The following is a 16,999-nucleotide window of genomic DNA, read 5'->3' on the forward strand; positions in this document are numbered from 1 at the left end:
GCTTGTTTTCATGGGTTTTGTATTTGTGTCTAATGCACCTTTTAACATGATAGATGCAATGCAGTGTAGCTGCATTTTTTTGGAAAAGTCAATCTTGTAGGAGTTGTTTTTCAGATCTTCAATAAATTTTTTCTTTAAATTAAAAAAAAAAAAAAGAAAGAAACAAAGAGTGTTCATTCAAAGAAAGTCAACCTGACCCACCCTGACCATTGCTGGAACCCGCTATGCAAATGTACTATTGTTAGGGGCTCTTAGAAACTGTCTTGAGAGATAACCCAAACAATTACCAGGTATTCCTTGTGACCCTTGTGACTTTGCACTTCCTTGTGACTCTTAACTGGTATCTTTGCTATTTTCCAACAACGCCCTCCCCACTTCCTTGAGTTGTGTTTTTTTTTTTTTTTCCTTTAAATACCCCCTTACCCAGTTACTCGGGCGCCAAGGTCCTCTACCCCTGCATGGAGTATGACCATGGGCCCGAGAGCGCTCTTGAATTAAAAGTCCTCTTGCAGTTTGCAGCAAGACCGTTTCTCATGAGTGATTTGAGGTGTCGCCTCTCCTGAGTCAGAATGTGTGGGAGTCCTCAATTTGTGGGTCTTTCAAGGTCTCTTAAAAGTATCAACTTTTACTAAGCTCAAATTGAGTCCTCACAGCCATGTTGCTTTCTCTCTCTGACTACAATGAGAAACATATGTATCTTAATTAAATCATTTTAAAGGAGCGGTTGGCAAATTGACTCAGTAATTGTTGCCACTCGGCAAACATGTTCAATTAAAGTGAGTCTAGGACTTCTAAATCTTCAGTTGCTTTGTATCCTGAGCATTCTCTGAATTGTCCTGTCTGCAGTGTGAAAACTCCTGTTTGTTCCTCAGCATTTGCAGACTTGCAAATGTGTTTTCTTGTAGTCAAAGCACAGGGGAATTTTCTCACCTGCAGGAGCACTGAGTTTCATTCAGTTGTTGATATGTGTCATGTGTAGGTGATTAATATTCTTGGCCATCACAGGAAAGTTACTTTTTTACATTGTTGCATTTGAGAACTTATACAACCTCTTTTCAGAAATACTCAAAAGTCAAATTAGCATAAATTATTCGCAGCCCACTGTAAAAACCTGGAACCTAAGCTGTGCTGGATACACAAAACCTTCTTACATGGAATTTAGCCTTTGGAGAAGCCTTCCAACTATTTTTATTGAACACTCAACCTTATTAAACTAAATCACAAAAACAGCCACAAGCCTGAATCTAAGAGGGAGATTTCTGTCTCTTGGGGTTTCATGCCACAGAAATGCCTACACTGCTATAAAAAAACAAAATGGAACTACAATGATATTTTTATTGAATATGCTTTCTTCAAATTCTTCCTAGGCCTCAAGGAAAGGACTGATACATGGCTATCCTGAGGTGCTTTAAGAATGTTGTCTGATGTTCTTGTGGGATTTCTAAAAGTAGAAGTAAGTGATGTCTCTGACTTTTTTTGCCTGCACTTGGGACTATTTCCTCCAACTAGGTTGACTTGCCTAACCTTGACCTGTGGATTTCTACCTACTCTTGGCACTTATGATGCAGTTGATACCCTTGGAAGGCTTGCTCTTTTCTGAAGGAAAACAAAAGAAAAATGAATATAAGGGAGAGGAGGGACCTGGGGAAGGAAGAGAAGAAAAACTGCTGTTGGAATATAATGTATGAGAGAAGGGGGAGGAGGAGGAGATGGTGGAATAAGAAGAGGTAGAGGAGGAGGAGGGAGAGGAGGAGGAGGGGGAGGAAGGGGAAGAGGGGGAGAAGGAGGGGGAGGGGAAGGATGTGGAAGAAGGGGAAGAGGAGGAGGTAGAAGAAGAGGTAGATGAGGAAGAGGTAGAAGAAGAGGAGGGGGAAGAGGAAGGGGAGGAGGAGGAAGAAGAGAGGAAATTGTTTCAATTTCTAGGTCTTTCTGACCTCTTAAACAGTGAAGAGATTTAAAAGAATTAAAAATAAGCTAAATTTATTTTCTATGTTTAAAACAAACAAACTGCAACTAGAGAGATGTTTCAGTAAATAAGAGTTCTGTTGCCTAAGTATGGGAACCTGAGCTTGGATTCCAGCTTAAAGCTCTGTGCCTGTAATCTCTATACTGTGGGGAAGAGAGACTTGAAGGCCACAAGCTTAGTTAGCTCCCTGTTGAATGACAAATCCTTTTAAGGAAATAAGGTGGGGAATGACAGAACAGGATGGATTCTCCTTTTGCTCCCATGTCCATACACGCAACCCTAGCTCTATTAACTATCTTGCTCCAAACTAGGAGACCAGGGCTAGTATCAATAATAAAACCACATCTTTTGTTATAATTACACTGAGAACTGCTCTCCTCTTACACAGGAGCTCAAAGCCCTGTTTGGTCTGAGTCACTATGAGGACAAGAAAAAGCACGGAACAAAGTGGACATTGGAAGGTTGATGTTGGTGTCAATGGCCCCACCTTTCCAACAAGAGCAAGTCCATCACAAGTGCTTAGATGACTGCACAAGGCAGATTTTGTTTTCTTTGATGATGAAAATGCCACTGTTAGATACCAAGACTAAGAAATTAACTAAAGTCTGGTCATTCTCATTTGTGAGGTTAACAAACAACATAATTTACAAACATTTACATTTACAAAAATTTACATTTAACAAACAACATAATTTACATGAAGATCAAAATGGCAATAACTTCAATGTCTCTTATCAAGAAAACAGTATGGAAAATGCTAGATTGTGTCTAAGAGCTAGAGGTCTAAATTCCGGTCTTATATAGCAAGATCCTAATCAAATGAGCCATTTCTCTAGAATCTAACAGCGCCTGGAGAAGGGACCTTGTGATCGCGTGGCTGCCCCTTTTTCTACTGGACATTTAGAGACCTGCCTCTCTTAGCATTGAGAACTGGACATTTTTTTTTTTCACTGCCTGGTTCAACCTGTAGCTTCCTGCATGCTGGGTAGCTGCTCTACCACTGAGCTACACTACTAGCACATGGCTAGTATATTGTAATGTTAGCATTGCCAAGCAAATCATTTCAGAAAGAAATATCAAAGGCACAGCCAGAGAGAATAAAAACATTTACACCTACTTTTTAATGCAAATATTTCCATACATCTGAGAACTTAGTCCATAGAAATTATTCAATGGGTCAAAACCATATAGTCTGAATTCCAATAACTGGGCTAGAGAAATGGCTCATTTGATGAGGTTCTTGCTATGTAAGTGTAAGACCTGAGTTTACATACCTAGCACAGAAGACAGTTTTGATGAGGTGTCACTTTAAACTTTAATTTTTCAAAAAAGAAAATCCATTCATTAGTCTTATTCAAGCACAGGCACAAACTCATAAGAACAAAAGTAGACATAGACCTGTCATTTCAGGTACTCAGCATCTGAGGCCTCAAAAATAAGCAAGTGAGGTATGCTGGTGCTTGCCCATGATCCCAGCACTGCTGGTGCTTGCCCATGATCCCAGCACTGCTGGTACTTGCCCATGATCCCAGCACTGCTGGTGCTTGCCCATGATCCCAGCACTGCTGGTGCTTGCCCATGATCCCAGCACTGCTGGTGCTTGCCCATGATCCCAGTACTGCTGGTGCTTGCCCATGATCCCAGCACTGCTGGTGCTTGCCCATGATCCCAGCACTGCTGGTGCTTGCCCATGATCCCAGCACTGCTGGTGCTTGCCCATGATCCCAGTACTGCTGGTGCTTGCCCATGATCCCAGCACTGTTGGTGCTTGCCCATCATCCCAGCACTTGGGAGGCTGAAGCATGAGGATCCTGAGTTTTCGACTAGCCTGAACTCCATAGAAATACTGTCCACTAACCCCAAATCTACCAAACAACAACAAAACCCTAACATGAGAGCTATCCAGGCCAAAGGGAACAGAAAGCACAGGCTTGGGAAAAAAGTTCAAAAGAACAAATCTCCTTGGGAAAATTCCTTAGCCCTTCAAGGCAGGAATGAGATGAACATAAGATAAACTACTTATTTAGAGTCATAGGGATTACCACTACTGTTAAATCTACTGTTAAATATCTCTGCCATTATTATCCATAATGTCTTTGCCGAAATGACTCAAAATCATAGGTTGAATGCACTTTGAATTCAGATTGTGAATTGTACATGTTCCTAATTAACATCTCTCTGTAGGAAAAAACACAATGAAGCAGCCATTTCACTTCTGATAAAATTCTTTGAAAGTAAGCAAGCTTACCAGAAATGATTATTCCAGGTGTCACTGAAAGCAGGAACAACTAAACAGGTTGACTCACTTCTATATCACACACAATATTTTAAAATGTGGCCAATATACCAGATTTCTAGCATCCAGAAATCCTTTTTGATCGTCCAACAAATTGTCAGCCACAATAAAGCCTTAAAGAATGGAACTACAATTATAGACCATTTTACGTTCAGCCTTGGGGACCAAACCCAGTGCATTGTGCACCCCAAGCAAGGTCCCTACCACTGAACTACGTCCCCAGCTGGCAAGCAAACAAAACTGAATATGCACCAACAGAAGAAAGTTCTGTACCTTTAGAAAACATGAAGTGAAATCCAGCCATGAGTCACAGATAATTAAGCCATAGTCACTAAGCACATGGAATTAGGCCACGTGCCCTCAGGTTTACTGGCTGGGCTAATAATATTCTTATATAATGGCATCCAGAACAAATAAGCAGCACACAGCTACTTTCTTAGCATGTATTTTCCTCTCTTAAACTAAGAGCAGGGTAGGTTGAAGCAACTAGGAAATCCAGAGAGAACTTTTAGACAATCTGTATTTAATTGATTATAAAGTATTTGTGCATCCTGCTAATCACACTTGTAACTTCAGACTAATATTCATGAGCTCTAGTTTAATTGTTGGCGATGTTCTTTTTCCTAAAGCTTTTTCAGAAAATGGAAAATAGTATCATAAGCAATGTGATTTGCTTGAAGTTTCTCCTTAAAAACAGACATCATTATTCCTAATCTTAGACAATGCAGTAGATATATAATATTAATTCAATGATTATTATAAAATCGTATTATAAAGCATGCTTTAAATGTCATTAATAATATATGATGTTTTCTGTAAAAGTTCTTAACCTGAAGATGCTATCAGTCTTTGCACGGTAAAGCTCTGTATTTTTTTTTTTTTAAGTATTTTAAACTTTAGACTCTCCTGTCTGGACTTCATAAATTAAAAAAAAAAAAAAAGATAAACTGCAATACAGTCTTAGTTTGTAACACTTGAAGACAAAGCTCCCAGATTTATATAGAAAAGTCCCCCAAAGAAAGAAAGAAGCCAAATACACAGCACCCAAGTTGTCAGAGTGATCTACAACAAGTGACTGCTCCGAGCAGAGATGCTTTCTTCTCCCTACCAAGTCCCTGGCACTCTAGTTACTAATGGAGTCGCAGCAAGATTCGGTTTAAAATTAAAGTTACTCTTTTAATTGTTTAACGCACCTTAGTATTCAAACACAATGTATATGATATTTCCGGCAATGACAAGAATTTTTTTTTCTTTTTCACAGCAAAGCAGCTAGCACAATTGTAGCTTGGGCTCATAGAAACGTTGACATTTCTCTCCAAAGCACACAGTTCATTAGGACAGCCCCCCCCACACACACCCCCACACTTCCTGCCTGCTTACCCCAGGAATACTGGATTGAGTCTGAGAAGACACCAACTGCCTGTCAAGCATGCCAGACCGGTTCCAACAGTGTACAGAACGCTGGAGAAATAGTGTACAGCCGCAAGGACCAGGTACCAGCTAAAGGTGGCTTTGCCTCGCACGGGCTCCGGTTTTCCCTTAAGTTTGAGATGTGTAATCTTAGTCAGTATGACTTCATGACTTTCTAACGTACTTCAGATGTCAAGAACTCCCTCTGATTTCAGGACCACTTCAAGCAAGGCAGAAGAGCCCATCACAGTTAGTTAGCAAGGGCCAAGTGGGAGGGTCTTTCCCTACTTTGAATTACGTCAGCTGGCTCAGAAGAGAGACGCCTGTAAACTTGTCAAAGCAAAGTAACACTTCATTAATATCAGATGCATGCCTTCAGGCAGCACTGGCCACAACGGGGCTTTTAAAGCTACTTTCTGCACAGAGAACAATAGATTACACAACCCGGTATACTCTTAGCATTCAACTACTGTCCTGAAAAGTCTTGGAGAAAAGTGAAAACATTCCTCTCCTACCCAATGAAGAAAAACTTTTTTTTTTTTTTAATTCATGAAAGTAGTCTCTCTCTCTCTCTCTCTCTCTCTCTCTCTCTCTCTCTCTCTCTCTCTCTCTCTCTCTCTCTCTCTCATTGTCTTCCAAGTTCTCCGAGATCATAATTGATTTGCAGTCAGATATTGCTTGGTTAAATTGATTTTCTCTAAGATGGAAGACTTCTTCAAAAGACAGTTTTCAATTTAGGTGTGGTGGCCTAACGTCCCAGGACTCAGAGACTGAAATAGTCCTGTGAGTTTAAAGCAACCCTGGGTTGTGCAGTGGAAGCCTGGGTTACAAAAGCAGACCCTATCTCAAACTCCAGCCACAGGAAAAGCAATCAACCAAACAAGAAGTTTATAAAAGGGAAGCAATTACTGCTGTGCCCCGAAGTCATCAGCACAATGCATATTACAGAGAGTTACTATCTGGGAAATATAAAACAGGTGGCTCAGTAGGGGATAGTCTGGCTGCAGTGTGAAGGCCTGAGTTCAAATCTCTAGCCCCACGTGAAAGGCAGCAAGTGGCTGCATGCCCGTAATTCCAGCAGAGTTGCTGGGAGAGGTGTAGACAGGCAAATCACTGTGGCTTTGTCAGCTGTCCCCCTCAGCTCCACTGAGAAAACCCAGGCCAAAAAGTAAGGCAGAAAGTGACAGAGGCAATTTCCAACCTACAAGCTAAAGATATGTTTTCTAGAAGCTTCAATTTTGAGTTTAATAACAGGGTCTCACTAAAGTACTCAGGGTAGCCATTTAGGCACTCTGTAGCTCAAGTTGACTTTACCTCAGCCTCCCAAATAGCTAGGTTTATATATGTGGGTCACTGGACAAACTGTTTCACATTCTTAAATAATTTGCAAAAAAAAAAAAAAAAAAATCTAAACCAAAAGGGCATTTTGTGACACAAAATGAAAATTATGAAGATTCTATTTAAATTCACTAATAAAGATTTATGACGACATGGCCACTTATTTTTTACAGTTATTGTGGATGTTTTAGTCTTACTGCAAAATAGAATAGTGACAGGGTGGTGTGTGACTCACAAAACTTTCAGTATTTCTTATGAATGTTCCAGAGAGCTGGACAGCCCCCGACAACAACTATAGGTAACAGGTTCATTTGGTGCATGCACCCCTGGGACACAGATCTGTACTGTGCCACTCCATTTATATAAAATCCTTGAAATGAAGAGCAGTGCAGTGGCTTCCAGAATTTAGGATGGTATGGTGGCTTTAAAGCTGCAGCCTAAGAAGTGACCTGATGCTGAAGGTGAAGGGGCTCATACCTTGGACTCTATACTCACACTATTCAGTAGCCAGATACTCCTGTCTGTGGGTTCAGGATCTATGGAATCAACTAACCATTTAAAAAATTATGCATCTGTACCGAACATATAATTTTTAGATAATAATTTAAGAAAAATTCACAACCAGTCTCTAATTGTTCCCTATTATTTACAGTAAGTTCCCTAAATAAGTCATCATACTATTAACAGCATTACAATGTGTTGAGTGTTATTAGCAATCTACAGGTGCTATATAGGATATGCATACTTTATAGGTGACACAAAGCTGTTTTGCACAAAGGACTTCAGTATCCATGGGTTTTGGAATATAGGAGGCTCTAGGTGCCAATCACCTTGGATACTGAGTTCTGAAACTACATACCCAGAGTCGATATTACACATTACCAGGCAGGCAGTTAGGCACAATCTTCATGGCTGGAGTGGGCTTTTAGCAAAAACTAGAAATGACCTAAATAGAAAAGCAAATGAACAAACTGTGACCTACTATTTTGCAGTGAAAGCAAATGGCCTAGACTCTTAAAAGTTAAGTACATATTAAGGCCTTGGAAACTGTTGCCTGTCTAGCCAGGCATTTTATGCTGTTATAAGGAAACTTTCTCATGTACTGTTACTGTGAACTTCTTCATTCCTGAATTAACCATTAGCCCAAAGTCTGTAAGGTTCTATGCTTTGGTCTTCTTGGAAACCAATCACAATAGAAGTCATGTGAAACTGCTTTGTATAGATAGCCAAATAAGTTGGACCCAAGATCTCCCTGGGAATTGACACCCTACTTGACAAAAAGGGACAACCTGGTACCCAAGTTGGTACCTGGTTGGCAAGTTGGGACATGAATGCTATACAAGTCAAGTCACCTGCCACAATTGGGTAACTCAACCAATGAGACCAGGATAAGTGTACTACAAACACATGTTTCTAAGGAAGTTCCCTATCCCTAACTCCTGATTGGTAAAATAAATTGGCATAGATGTTTGTGGGTTTCAGTCTTAAAACCTCTGTGGGAGCCAGGCAGTAGTGGTACACGCCTTTAATCCCAGCACTTAGGAGGCAGAAGCAGGAGGATTTCTGAGTTCAAGGCCAGCCTGGTCTACAGAGTGAGTACCAGGAGAGCCAGGGCTACACAGAAAAACCAAAACCAAAACCAAACAAACAAAACCTCTGTGGGATTAGGGTCACAGTCCAGTTCCTAAGTCTAGACTGTGTCCTGATCAGTCAGTCCTAGGCTGAATGCTCAATAAACCACCTCTGTCTGACTGACATGTGGTTTGTGGGGCAACTCCTAGACTCCAATACACAAAGTCACAGAGCAGCACATCACCAGTAATCCATGTACAGCTATGCCCTTTTCTCTATAGCTAACCCAAGACTCATGTGTATAGCTGTGCCCTCTTCTCTATAGTCAAATCACGTTGCCTCTTAGAAGCCACTAAGCTCACAAGTATGAGGTGCTCTCATTGGATTTTGACAACTATTTCTCTGATAAATGATGTTCAATACCTTTTCTAGCACCCAAAGGGACTCTAGTCAAACTGAGCATGATAAACATGGCTCTGGCAGGGCCTTGCCTTTCTCTCTCATTCCCTCTGTCTTGCTAAAAACCATGAGATTAGATTACTAAGCTAGCCACCAAGGTCCATTTCCTTATTTGGCCACTTCCTCCTCCTGAGGGTGAGTAACAAGGTCCAGCTATCAAAGTATTGAAGTCCAGCAATCGACAACTCCCTTCTAGTCAGTGCCAGCTCTGAGTCACCTTGGGCTTGAACTCAGTGGATGGCCCCACAGTCCCCAGAGGACTCTGAGCAAGATCTTAGGATCACTGGTGAGTGGAACACAACATCTGTTCCAAAACAATTGTGATGGGCCTGTGACAGCAGGAGCAAGGACATGGGAGCCCTGTCTGACCAGCAGCTTGGGTTCCTTCTGATCAGTACTGGTACACCTTGGTTTTGAACACACCAGACAGCCCCACAGTTCTCAGAGGAGACACCATTTCCAGGCACTGTAACATGCCCAGGATCTTAGGATTCCAGGATCCCAGGATAACAGGTCACACCAGGATCTCAGGGTCTCAGAGGAAGCTTGACTGCCAAAAACACTGACACACTAAGGATCTCAGGTTCACAGGAGCGCGGGATCACAGGATCACAGAAGAAGCTGGACTCTGAGGAGTCCTGAACCAACCAGAATTATAGGAAGGATAGGCTCCAATCAGATATATTGAGGACAGCAAGCACTTGATATAATCAGGTGGCAGCAGGCAAGCATAAGAACAGGAGCAACAGAAATCAAGGTTACTTGGCATCATCAGAACTAAACTCTCCCACCATACCAAGTCCTGGATACACAATCACACAAGAAAAGCAAGACATGGATCTAAAGTCACTTCTCATGATGATGATGGAGGACTTTAAGAAGGAAATACAAGAAGACACAGGTAAACAGCTAGAAGCCCTTAAAGAGGAAACACAAAAATCCCTTAAAGAGTTACAGGAAAACACTGTCAAACAGGTGAAAGAATCAAACCAAACCATCCAAGATCTAAAAATGGAAGTAGAAACAATAAAGAAATCACAAAGGGAGACAACTCTGGAGATAGAAAACCTAGGGAAGAAATCAGGAACCATAGATGCGAGCATCAGCAACAAAATACAAGAGATGGAAGAGAGAATCTCAGGTGCAGAAGATTCCATAGAAAACATGGACACAACAATCAAAGAAAATGCAAAATGCAAAAAGATCCTAACTTAAAACATCCAGGAAATCCAGGACACAATGAGAAGACCAAACCTTAGGACAATAGGTATAGATGAGAATGAAGATTTTCAACTTAAAGGACCAGTAAATATCTTCAACAAAATTATAGAAGAAAACTTCCCTAACCTAAAAAGAGAGATGCCCATGAACATACCAGAAGCCTACAGAACTCCAAATAGACTGGACCAGAGAAGAAACTCCTCTTGACACATAATAATCAGAACAACAAATGCACTAAATAAGGATAGAATATTAAAAGCAGTAAGAGAAAAAGGTCAAGTAACATATAAAGGCAGACCTATCCAAATTACACCAGAACTCACCAGAGACTATGAAAGCCAGAAGATCCTGGACAGATGTTATGCAGACCCTAAGAGAACACAAATGCCAACCTAGGCTACTATACCTAGCAAAACTCCCAATTATCATAGATGGAGAAACCAAAGTATTCCATGACAAAACCAAATTCACACAATATCTTTCCATGAATCCAACCCTTCTAAGGATAATAAAGGAAAAACTCCAACACAAGGAGGAAAATGACAAGAAAGTAATCCTTCAATAAATGTAAAAGAAGATAGCTGAAAGGACAGAATCCCAACTCTAACAACAAAAATAACAGGAAGCAACAATTACTTTTCCTTAATATCTTTTAATAACAATGGACTCAACTCCCCAATAAAAAGACATAGACTAACAGACTGGCTACATAAACAGGACCCAACCTTTTGCTACATACAGGAAACTCACCTCAGGGACAAAGACAGATACTACCTCAGAGTAGAGGGCTGGAAAACAATTTTGCAAGCAAATAGTCCCAAAACACAAACTGGAGTAGCCATTCTAATATCAAAGATCAGGAATTCAAGGCCCATACCTAGACATAATAAAAGCAATATACAGCAAACCAGTAGCCAAAGTCAAACTGTGACCGTCCATGGCCACAGGAACCCAGGTACTCCTGAAAGGCAGGCTGGGGCTAAAAGAGAATAGATGGCAAGAAAAGACAAGGCCAAGACAAATTTCTGATCAAAGCTCCAAAGTTTACTAACAATCTGTGCTTATATAAGCAGAGAGCCCATCTCCTGCAGATCCATTCTTGATGCCTGTAGCCAGCCTGTAGAAGTTCTGCCTGAGAGAACTGGTCTGGCAAGTAGGTGTAAATTACTGGATTGCTTGTTGTCTCTGGAATATCTCAGGAGCCTCTCCGCAGGTAGCAGTGTCTCAGAGAAGAACAATGCTGGTGACAGAACAATAGAACCATCTAGGTGAGAAGGCTCCACCCCAGGTGGTCTCATTTTCAGTGGTGGCAAGGTCTGAGCCAGCATACTCAAGGCTGGGGGAGGCTATATCAAACTCAATGGAGAGAAACTTGAAGCAATCCCACTAAAATCAGGGACTAGACAAGGTTGCCCACTTTCTGACTACCTATTTAATATAGTACTTGAAGTCCTAGTCACAGCAGTTAGGCAAAAAAAGGAAATCAAGGGGATACAAATTGGAAAGGAAGAAGTCAAAATATCACTATTTGAAGATGAAATGATAGTATATATAAGTGACCCTAAAAATTCAACCAGAGAACTCCCAAACCTGATAAACAGCTTCAGTGCAGTAGCTGGATACAAAATTAACTCAAACAAATCAGTGGACTTTCTCTACACAAAAGATAAACAGGCTGAGAAAAAATTAGGGAAACAAAACCCTTCACAATAGTCACAAATAATAAAAAATACCTTGGGTTACTCTCATTGAGCAAGTGAAAGATCTGTAGGATAAGAACTTCAAGTCTCTGAAGAAAGAAATCAAAAAAGATCTCAGAAGATGGAAAGATCTCCCATGCTCAAGTATTGGCAGGATTCATATATTCAAAATGGCTATCTTGCTGAAAGCAATCTACAGATTCAATGCAATCCCCATCAAAATTCCAATTCAATTCTTCACAGAGTTAGAAAGGGCAATTTGCAAAGTCATCTGGAATAACAAAAACCTAGGATAACAAAACCTATTCTCAACAATAAAAGAACCTCTGGGGGAATCACCATGCCTGACCTAAAGCTGTACTACAGAGCAACTGTGATAAAAATTGCATGGTACTGGTACAACAACAGACAGGTAGGTCAATAGAATAGAATTGAAGACTCAAAAATGAAACCACATCCTATGTTCACCTGATCTTTGACAAGGGAGCTAAAACCATCCAGTAGAAGAAAAGACAGCATTTTCAACAAATGGTGCTAGCAAAAGTGGTGGTTAGCATGCGAATTGATCCATTCTTATCTCCTTGTACAAAGCTTAAGTCTAAGTGGATCAAGGAACTCCACATAAAACCAGAAACTCTGAAGCTTATAGAGGAGAAAGTAGGGAAAAGCCTTGAAGATATGGGCACAGGGCAAAAATTCCTGAACAGAACAGCAATGGCTTGTTCTGCAAGATCGAGAATCGAAAAATGGGACCTCATAAAATTGCAAAGATTCTGTAAGGCAAAAGACACTATCAATACGACAAAAAGGCCACCAACAGATTGGGAAATATATTTACCAATTCTAAATCTGATAGGGGGCTAATATCCAATATACACAAAAAGCTCAAGAAGCTGGATTCCAGGAAAATCAAATAACCCTATTAAAAATGGGGTACAGAGCTAAACAAAGATTTCTCAACTGAGGAATACCAAATGGCTGAGAAGCATCTGAAAAAATGTTCAACATCCTTAATCATCAGGGAAATGCAAATCAAAATAACCCTGAGATTTCACTTCACACCAGTCAGAATGGCTAAGATCAAAAATTCAGGTGACAGCAGATGCTGGTGAGGATGTGGAGAAAGAGGAACACTCCTCCATTGCTGGTGGGATTACAAGATGGTACAAACACTCTGGAAATCAGTTTGGTGCTTCCTCAGAAAATTGGACATAGTACTACCTGAGGACCCATCAATACCTGTTCTGGGCATATACCCAGAAGAAGTTCCAACTTGTAATAAGGACACATGCTCAACTATGTTCATAGCAGCCTTATTTATAATAGCCAGAAGCTGGAAAGAAACCAGATGTCCCACAACAGAGGAATGGATACAGAAAATGTGGTACATTTACACAATGGATTACTACTCTGCTATTAAAAACAATGAATTTATGAAATTCTTAGGCAAATGGATGGATCTAGAGGATATCATCCTGAGTGAGGTAACCCAATTACAAAAGAACACACATGATATGCACTCATTGATAAATGGATATTAGCCCAGAAATTTACAATACCCAAGATACAACTTGCAAAACACATGAAACTCAAGAAGGAAGACCAAAATGTGGATACTGCGTTCCTTCTTAGAATGGGGAACAAAATACCCATGGATGGAGTTACAAGAGACAAAGTTTGGAGCAGAGCCTGAAACAATAATTATCCAGAGACTGCTCCACTTGGGGATCCACCCCATAAACAACCACCAAACCCAGACACTAGGCAGATGACAACAAGAGCCTGCTGACAGGAGCCTGATATAGCTGTCTCCTGTGAGGCTCTGTCAGTGCCTGAAAATACAGAAGCGGATGGTGACAGTTATCCATTGGATGGAGCACAAAGTCCCCAATGAAGGAGTCTGAGAAATACCCAGGGAGCTGAAGGTTGACTGAAACCCCATAAGAGGAACATCAATATGAACTAACCAGTATCCTCAGAGGTCCTTGGATCTATACCACCAATCAAAGAAAACACATGGTGGAACTAGTGGCTCTAGCTATATTTGTAGCAGAGGATGGCCTAGTTGGTCATCAATGGGAGGAGAGGCCTTTGGTCCTGTGACGACTGTAGGCCCCAGAATAGAGGAATGCCAGGACCAAGAATGGGAGTGGGTGGTTTGGGGAGCAGGGGGAGGGGGGAGGGGATAGGGGATTTTCAGAGGGGAAACTAGGAAAGGGGATAACATTTGAAATGAAAATAAAGAAAATATCTAATAAAAAAGAAAAAATACCAAACAAACAAACAAACAAAAAAAACAAAACAAGTCCAGCAATCAAAATCCTCCTTTGTCTCACCTAATTAACATGTCAGATTAAAATTAAACACCTCATTCTAACACAGGGTTTCCCTTTTTACCTTTATAAACTGCCATTTTCCTGTGGACTATGTCTGACTCCTCTATCTAGAGAGTCCTTTGTGCCTCCTCCAGGACAAATACTCCTTCCCTTTTTCCCTTGCTACTTCAGATTTCCCCCCATCCTTTATCTCCTGTTTTTGTTTCTTAGTCCCTGCCCTTTATCCCTGTGGGGCAAATAAGTCTCCTTTGTGCTGAGAATGTGGTCTTGAGGTATTCTGAGCGGACATCCATTGGGTATTTTTTATGTCTTTGTAGAATCTATTCATATGTTTGGCCTATTTCTTAATTGAGCTTTTTTTCTTTGCACATCTTGGGTGTTAATCTTTTATCAACGGTATGGTTTGTGGTTTCTTGGGACATGAAAAGAGCCTTGGGACATTACCTTTAAGTGACTAATGGCCACAGACCTAAGGAAAGGTTCGGCTTGGTGTCCAGGGGCATGGCAAAATGCCTACCATCCCTTGCAGGGTTATCCCCTGCAGGGTCACTAGGGTTTCCAACCTAGCTCAACCAGAAATCAGGCTGCCTTTTATAGTCCTACAGTGGTGCACATTAGTCACTTAAAGGTAATGTCCCCAGGCTCTAGTCACTTAAAGGTAATGTCCCCAGGCTCTTTTCATGCTGGCGATGGTTTATTTGCTGAGAAGAGTTTTCTTTACTTGTGGTCTCTCTTGCCGACTGTTGCGTTGTACTCCTCTATGGTTTTGGTGTGGGATTCAAAGTAATCCTCACCACCCCAGTACCAGGAAACTCATTCCCCACGCTTTCTCTAACTTATGGTTTCAGGATACACCGTCAGAGCGGAAATTCATTTTTAAACTGATTTCTCTAAGTGTTGGAAAATGTGTGGAGACCAAAACATAATGTTGCATATTTTAATTTGTTTTTAGAGCTAAGGGTCAAATCTAGAACCTTATACATGCTAAGAAAGTTTTCTGTCACCCATCTATACCCTAACCTTTCTCAAAAGTTTTAATTTATTTTAGATTATATACATACATATATATATATATATAAACATATGTGTGTATGTGTGTGCATATATATATACATATATATATGTATATTATCTGCACGCATATATGTGTGCACCACTGTAGGACTATAAAAGGCAGCCTGATTTCTGGTTGAGCTAGGTTGGAAACCCTAGTGACCCTGCAGGGGATAACCCTGCAAGGGATGGTAGGCATTTTGCCATGCCCCTGGACACCAAGCCGAACCTTTCCTTAGGTCTGTGGCCATTAGTCACTTAAAGGTAATGTCCCAAGTCCCTCCACAGGTCAAGTAGCCTCAAGACAGATCTCCATTTTAATGAGATATTTAAAGGCCTGGGGGCTTAGCCAATAAATTCCCCTTTCCAGACACTCCTCCCTGAAAAGATATTTAATCTCAGGCTCACCCTGAGAAAGTGGGGTGCAGTTTTACTCATCACCACTCTTTGTCACGACAATAAATGCCTTAAAACCATGGTTTGCAGCCCCATAGAAGGAACTGAACTAACCAGTAACCCCAGAGCTCCCAGGGACTAAACCATTAACCAAAGAGTACACATGCTGGGACTCATGGCTCCAGCTGCACATGTTGCAGAGGATGGCCTTGTTGATCATCAATGAGAGGATAGGCCCTTGGTCCTGTGAAGGCTCTATGGCCCAGTATAGGGGAATGCCCGGGCCAGGAAGTGGGACTGGATGGGTTGGTGAGGAGGGGGAGAGAGAAAGGGATAGGTGAGATTTGCAGGGGAAACCAGGGAAGGGGATAATATTTGAAATGTAAATAAAGAAAATATGTAAGAAAAGAAAAAAGAAAACAAAAACAAAAACAAACATGAACTGTCTCTTTTCTTTGGGATCTGCCCTGGAGAGCAATGGAATAGGTCTTTGCTTAAAGAGTAGGCAGTCTCATCTCCTGTAGGAGGCCTCAAAGTGCTCCCAGCCACTGCCCCCAAGCCAAGCCACCCACTGAACAAGCCAAGGACTCTCTCCTCCCCCAGCACCATAGCTTTCCCCTATTTTCCCCTTCAGCCCCAGGCTAGCCTGTGGGTCCCACTCTGTTCTCAGCTCTTCCACAGCTCCCAGTGGCACCTGGGTGCCCAAGAGTCTGAGAACCTGATGTCCCCGGCCTCCGTGCTCGTCTGTGGACCCTGAACCAGCTCTGGTAGTCCCTGGGACCTCAGACTGAGCTAACCCACGGTCTCACGGCATGCACACGCGGCTCTGGTGTGGGCTAAGCGCAGTCAAAACTCTCGCATCCCACCTTCCTGAGCAATCCCTTCAACCCACATACCATGTGTGTACCTCATGTCCAAAGAGGTCAGAAGAGGGCACTGGATCTTCTGAAACTGGAGCCAAAGATGATTGGGAGTTACTATATGAGTTCTTGGAATTGAACCTTTTTACTGCAAAAGCAATAAGTGTTCTTGAGAGCCTCCTCTATAGCCTCTCAATCTTTTTTTTTTTTTCTAAACTTTGGTATAACATTTCCAAGTATACAAAAAATAGTATGTACTTCATGAAAGTGGCTAAAAAAGAAAAAAACAAAAACCAACTCACGGTGGTTGTGACAGCAAATAAAACACTTCTACAAGCCCACGCCAGATCAAATCACAGCAAGGAGAGAGGAGGTGGGTACTGAATCCAACC

At 41.4% G+C, this 16,999-nt stretch overlaps 1 protein-coding gene across 9 annotated transcripts in view; it reads right to left on the minus strand.

Moving 5' to 3' along the window:
- Positions 1-16,999, minus strand: part of Cacnb2 (calcium voltage-gated channel auxiliary subunit beta 2) — a 388,029-nt gene that overhangs the window by 162,082 nt on the left and 208,948 nt on the right. Inside the window, exon 1 of one of the 9 annotated variants that reach the window (XM_021156789.3) lies at positions 5,643-5,909. The exons of the other annotated variants lie outside the window; for them this stretch is intronic. Within the exon in view, the coding sequence (XP_021012448.1) occupies positions 5,643-5,693 (51 nt within the window). The 5' untranslated portion in view covers positions 5,694-5,909. Of the gene's footprint in view, positions 1-5,642; positions 5,910-16,999 lie in introns of those variants that run through there. 9 annotated transcript variants of the gene reach the window in all.

Source organism: Mus caroli, unplaced genomic scaffold, assembly GCF_978045245.1.
Source record: "Mus caroli unplaced genomic scaffold, Mus_caroli_1 scaffold_2, whole genome shotgun sequence".
Lineage (NCBI taxonomy): Eukaryota > Metazoa > Chordata > Mammalia > Rodentia > Muridae > Mus > Mus caroli.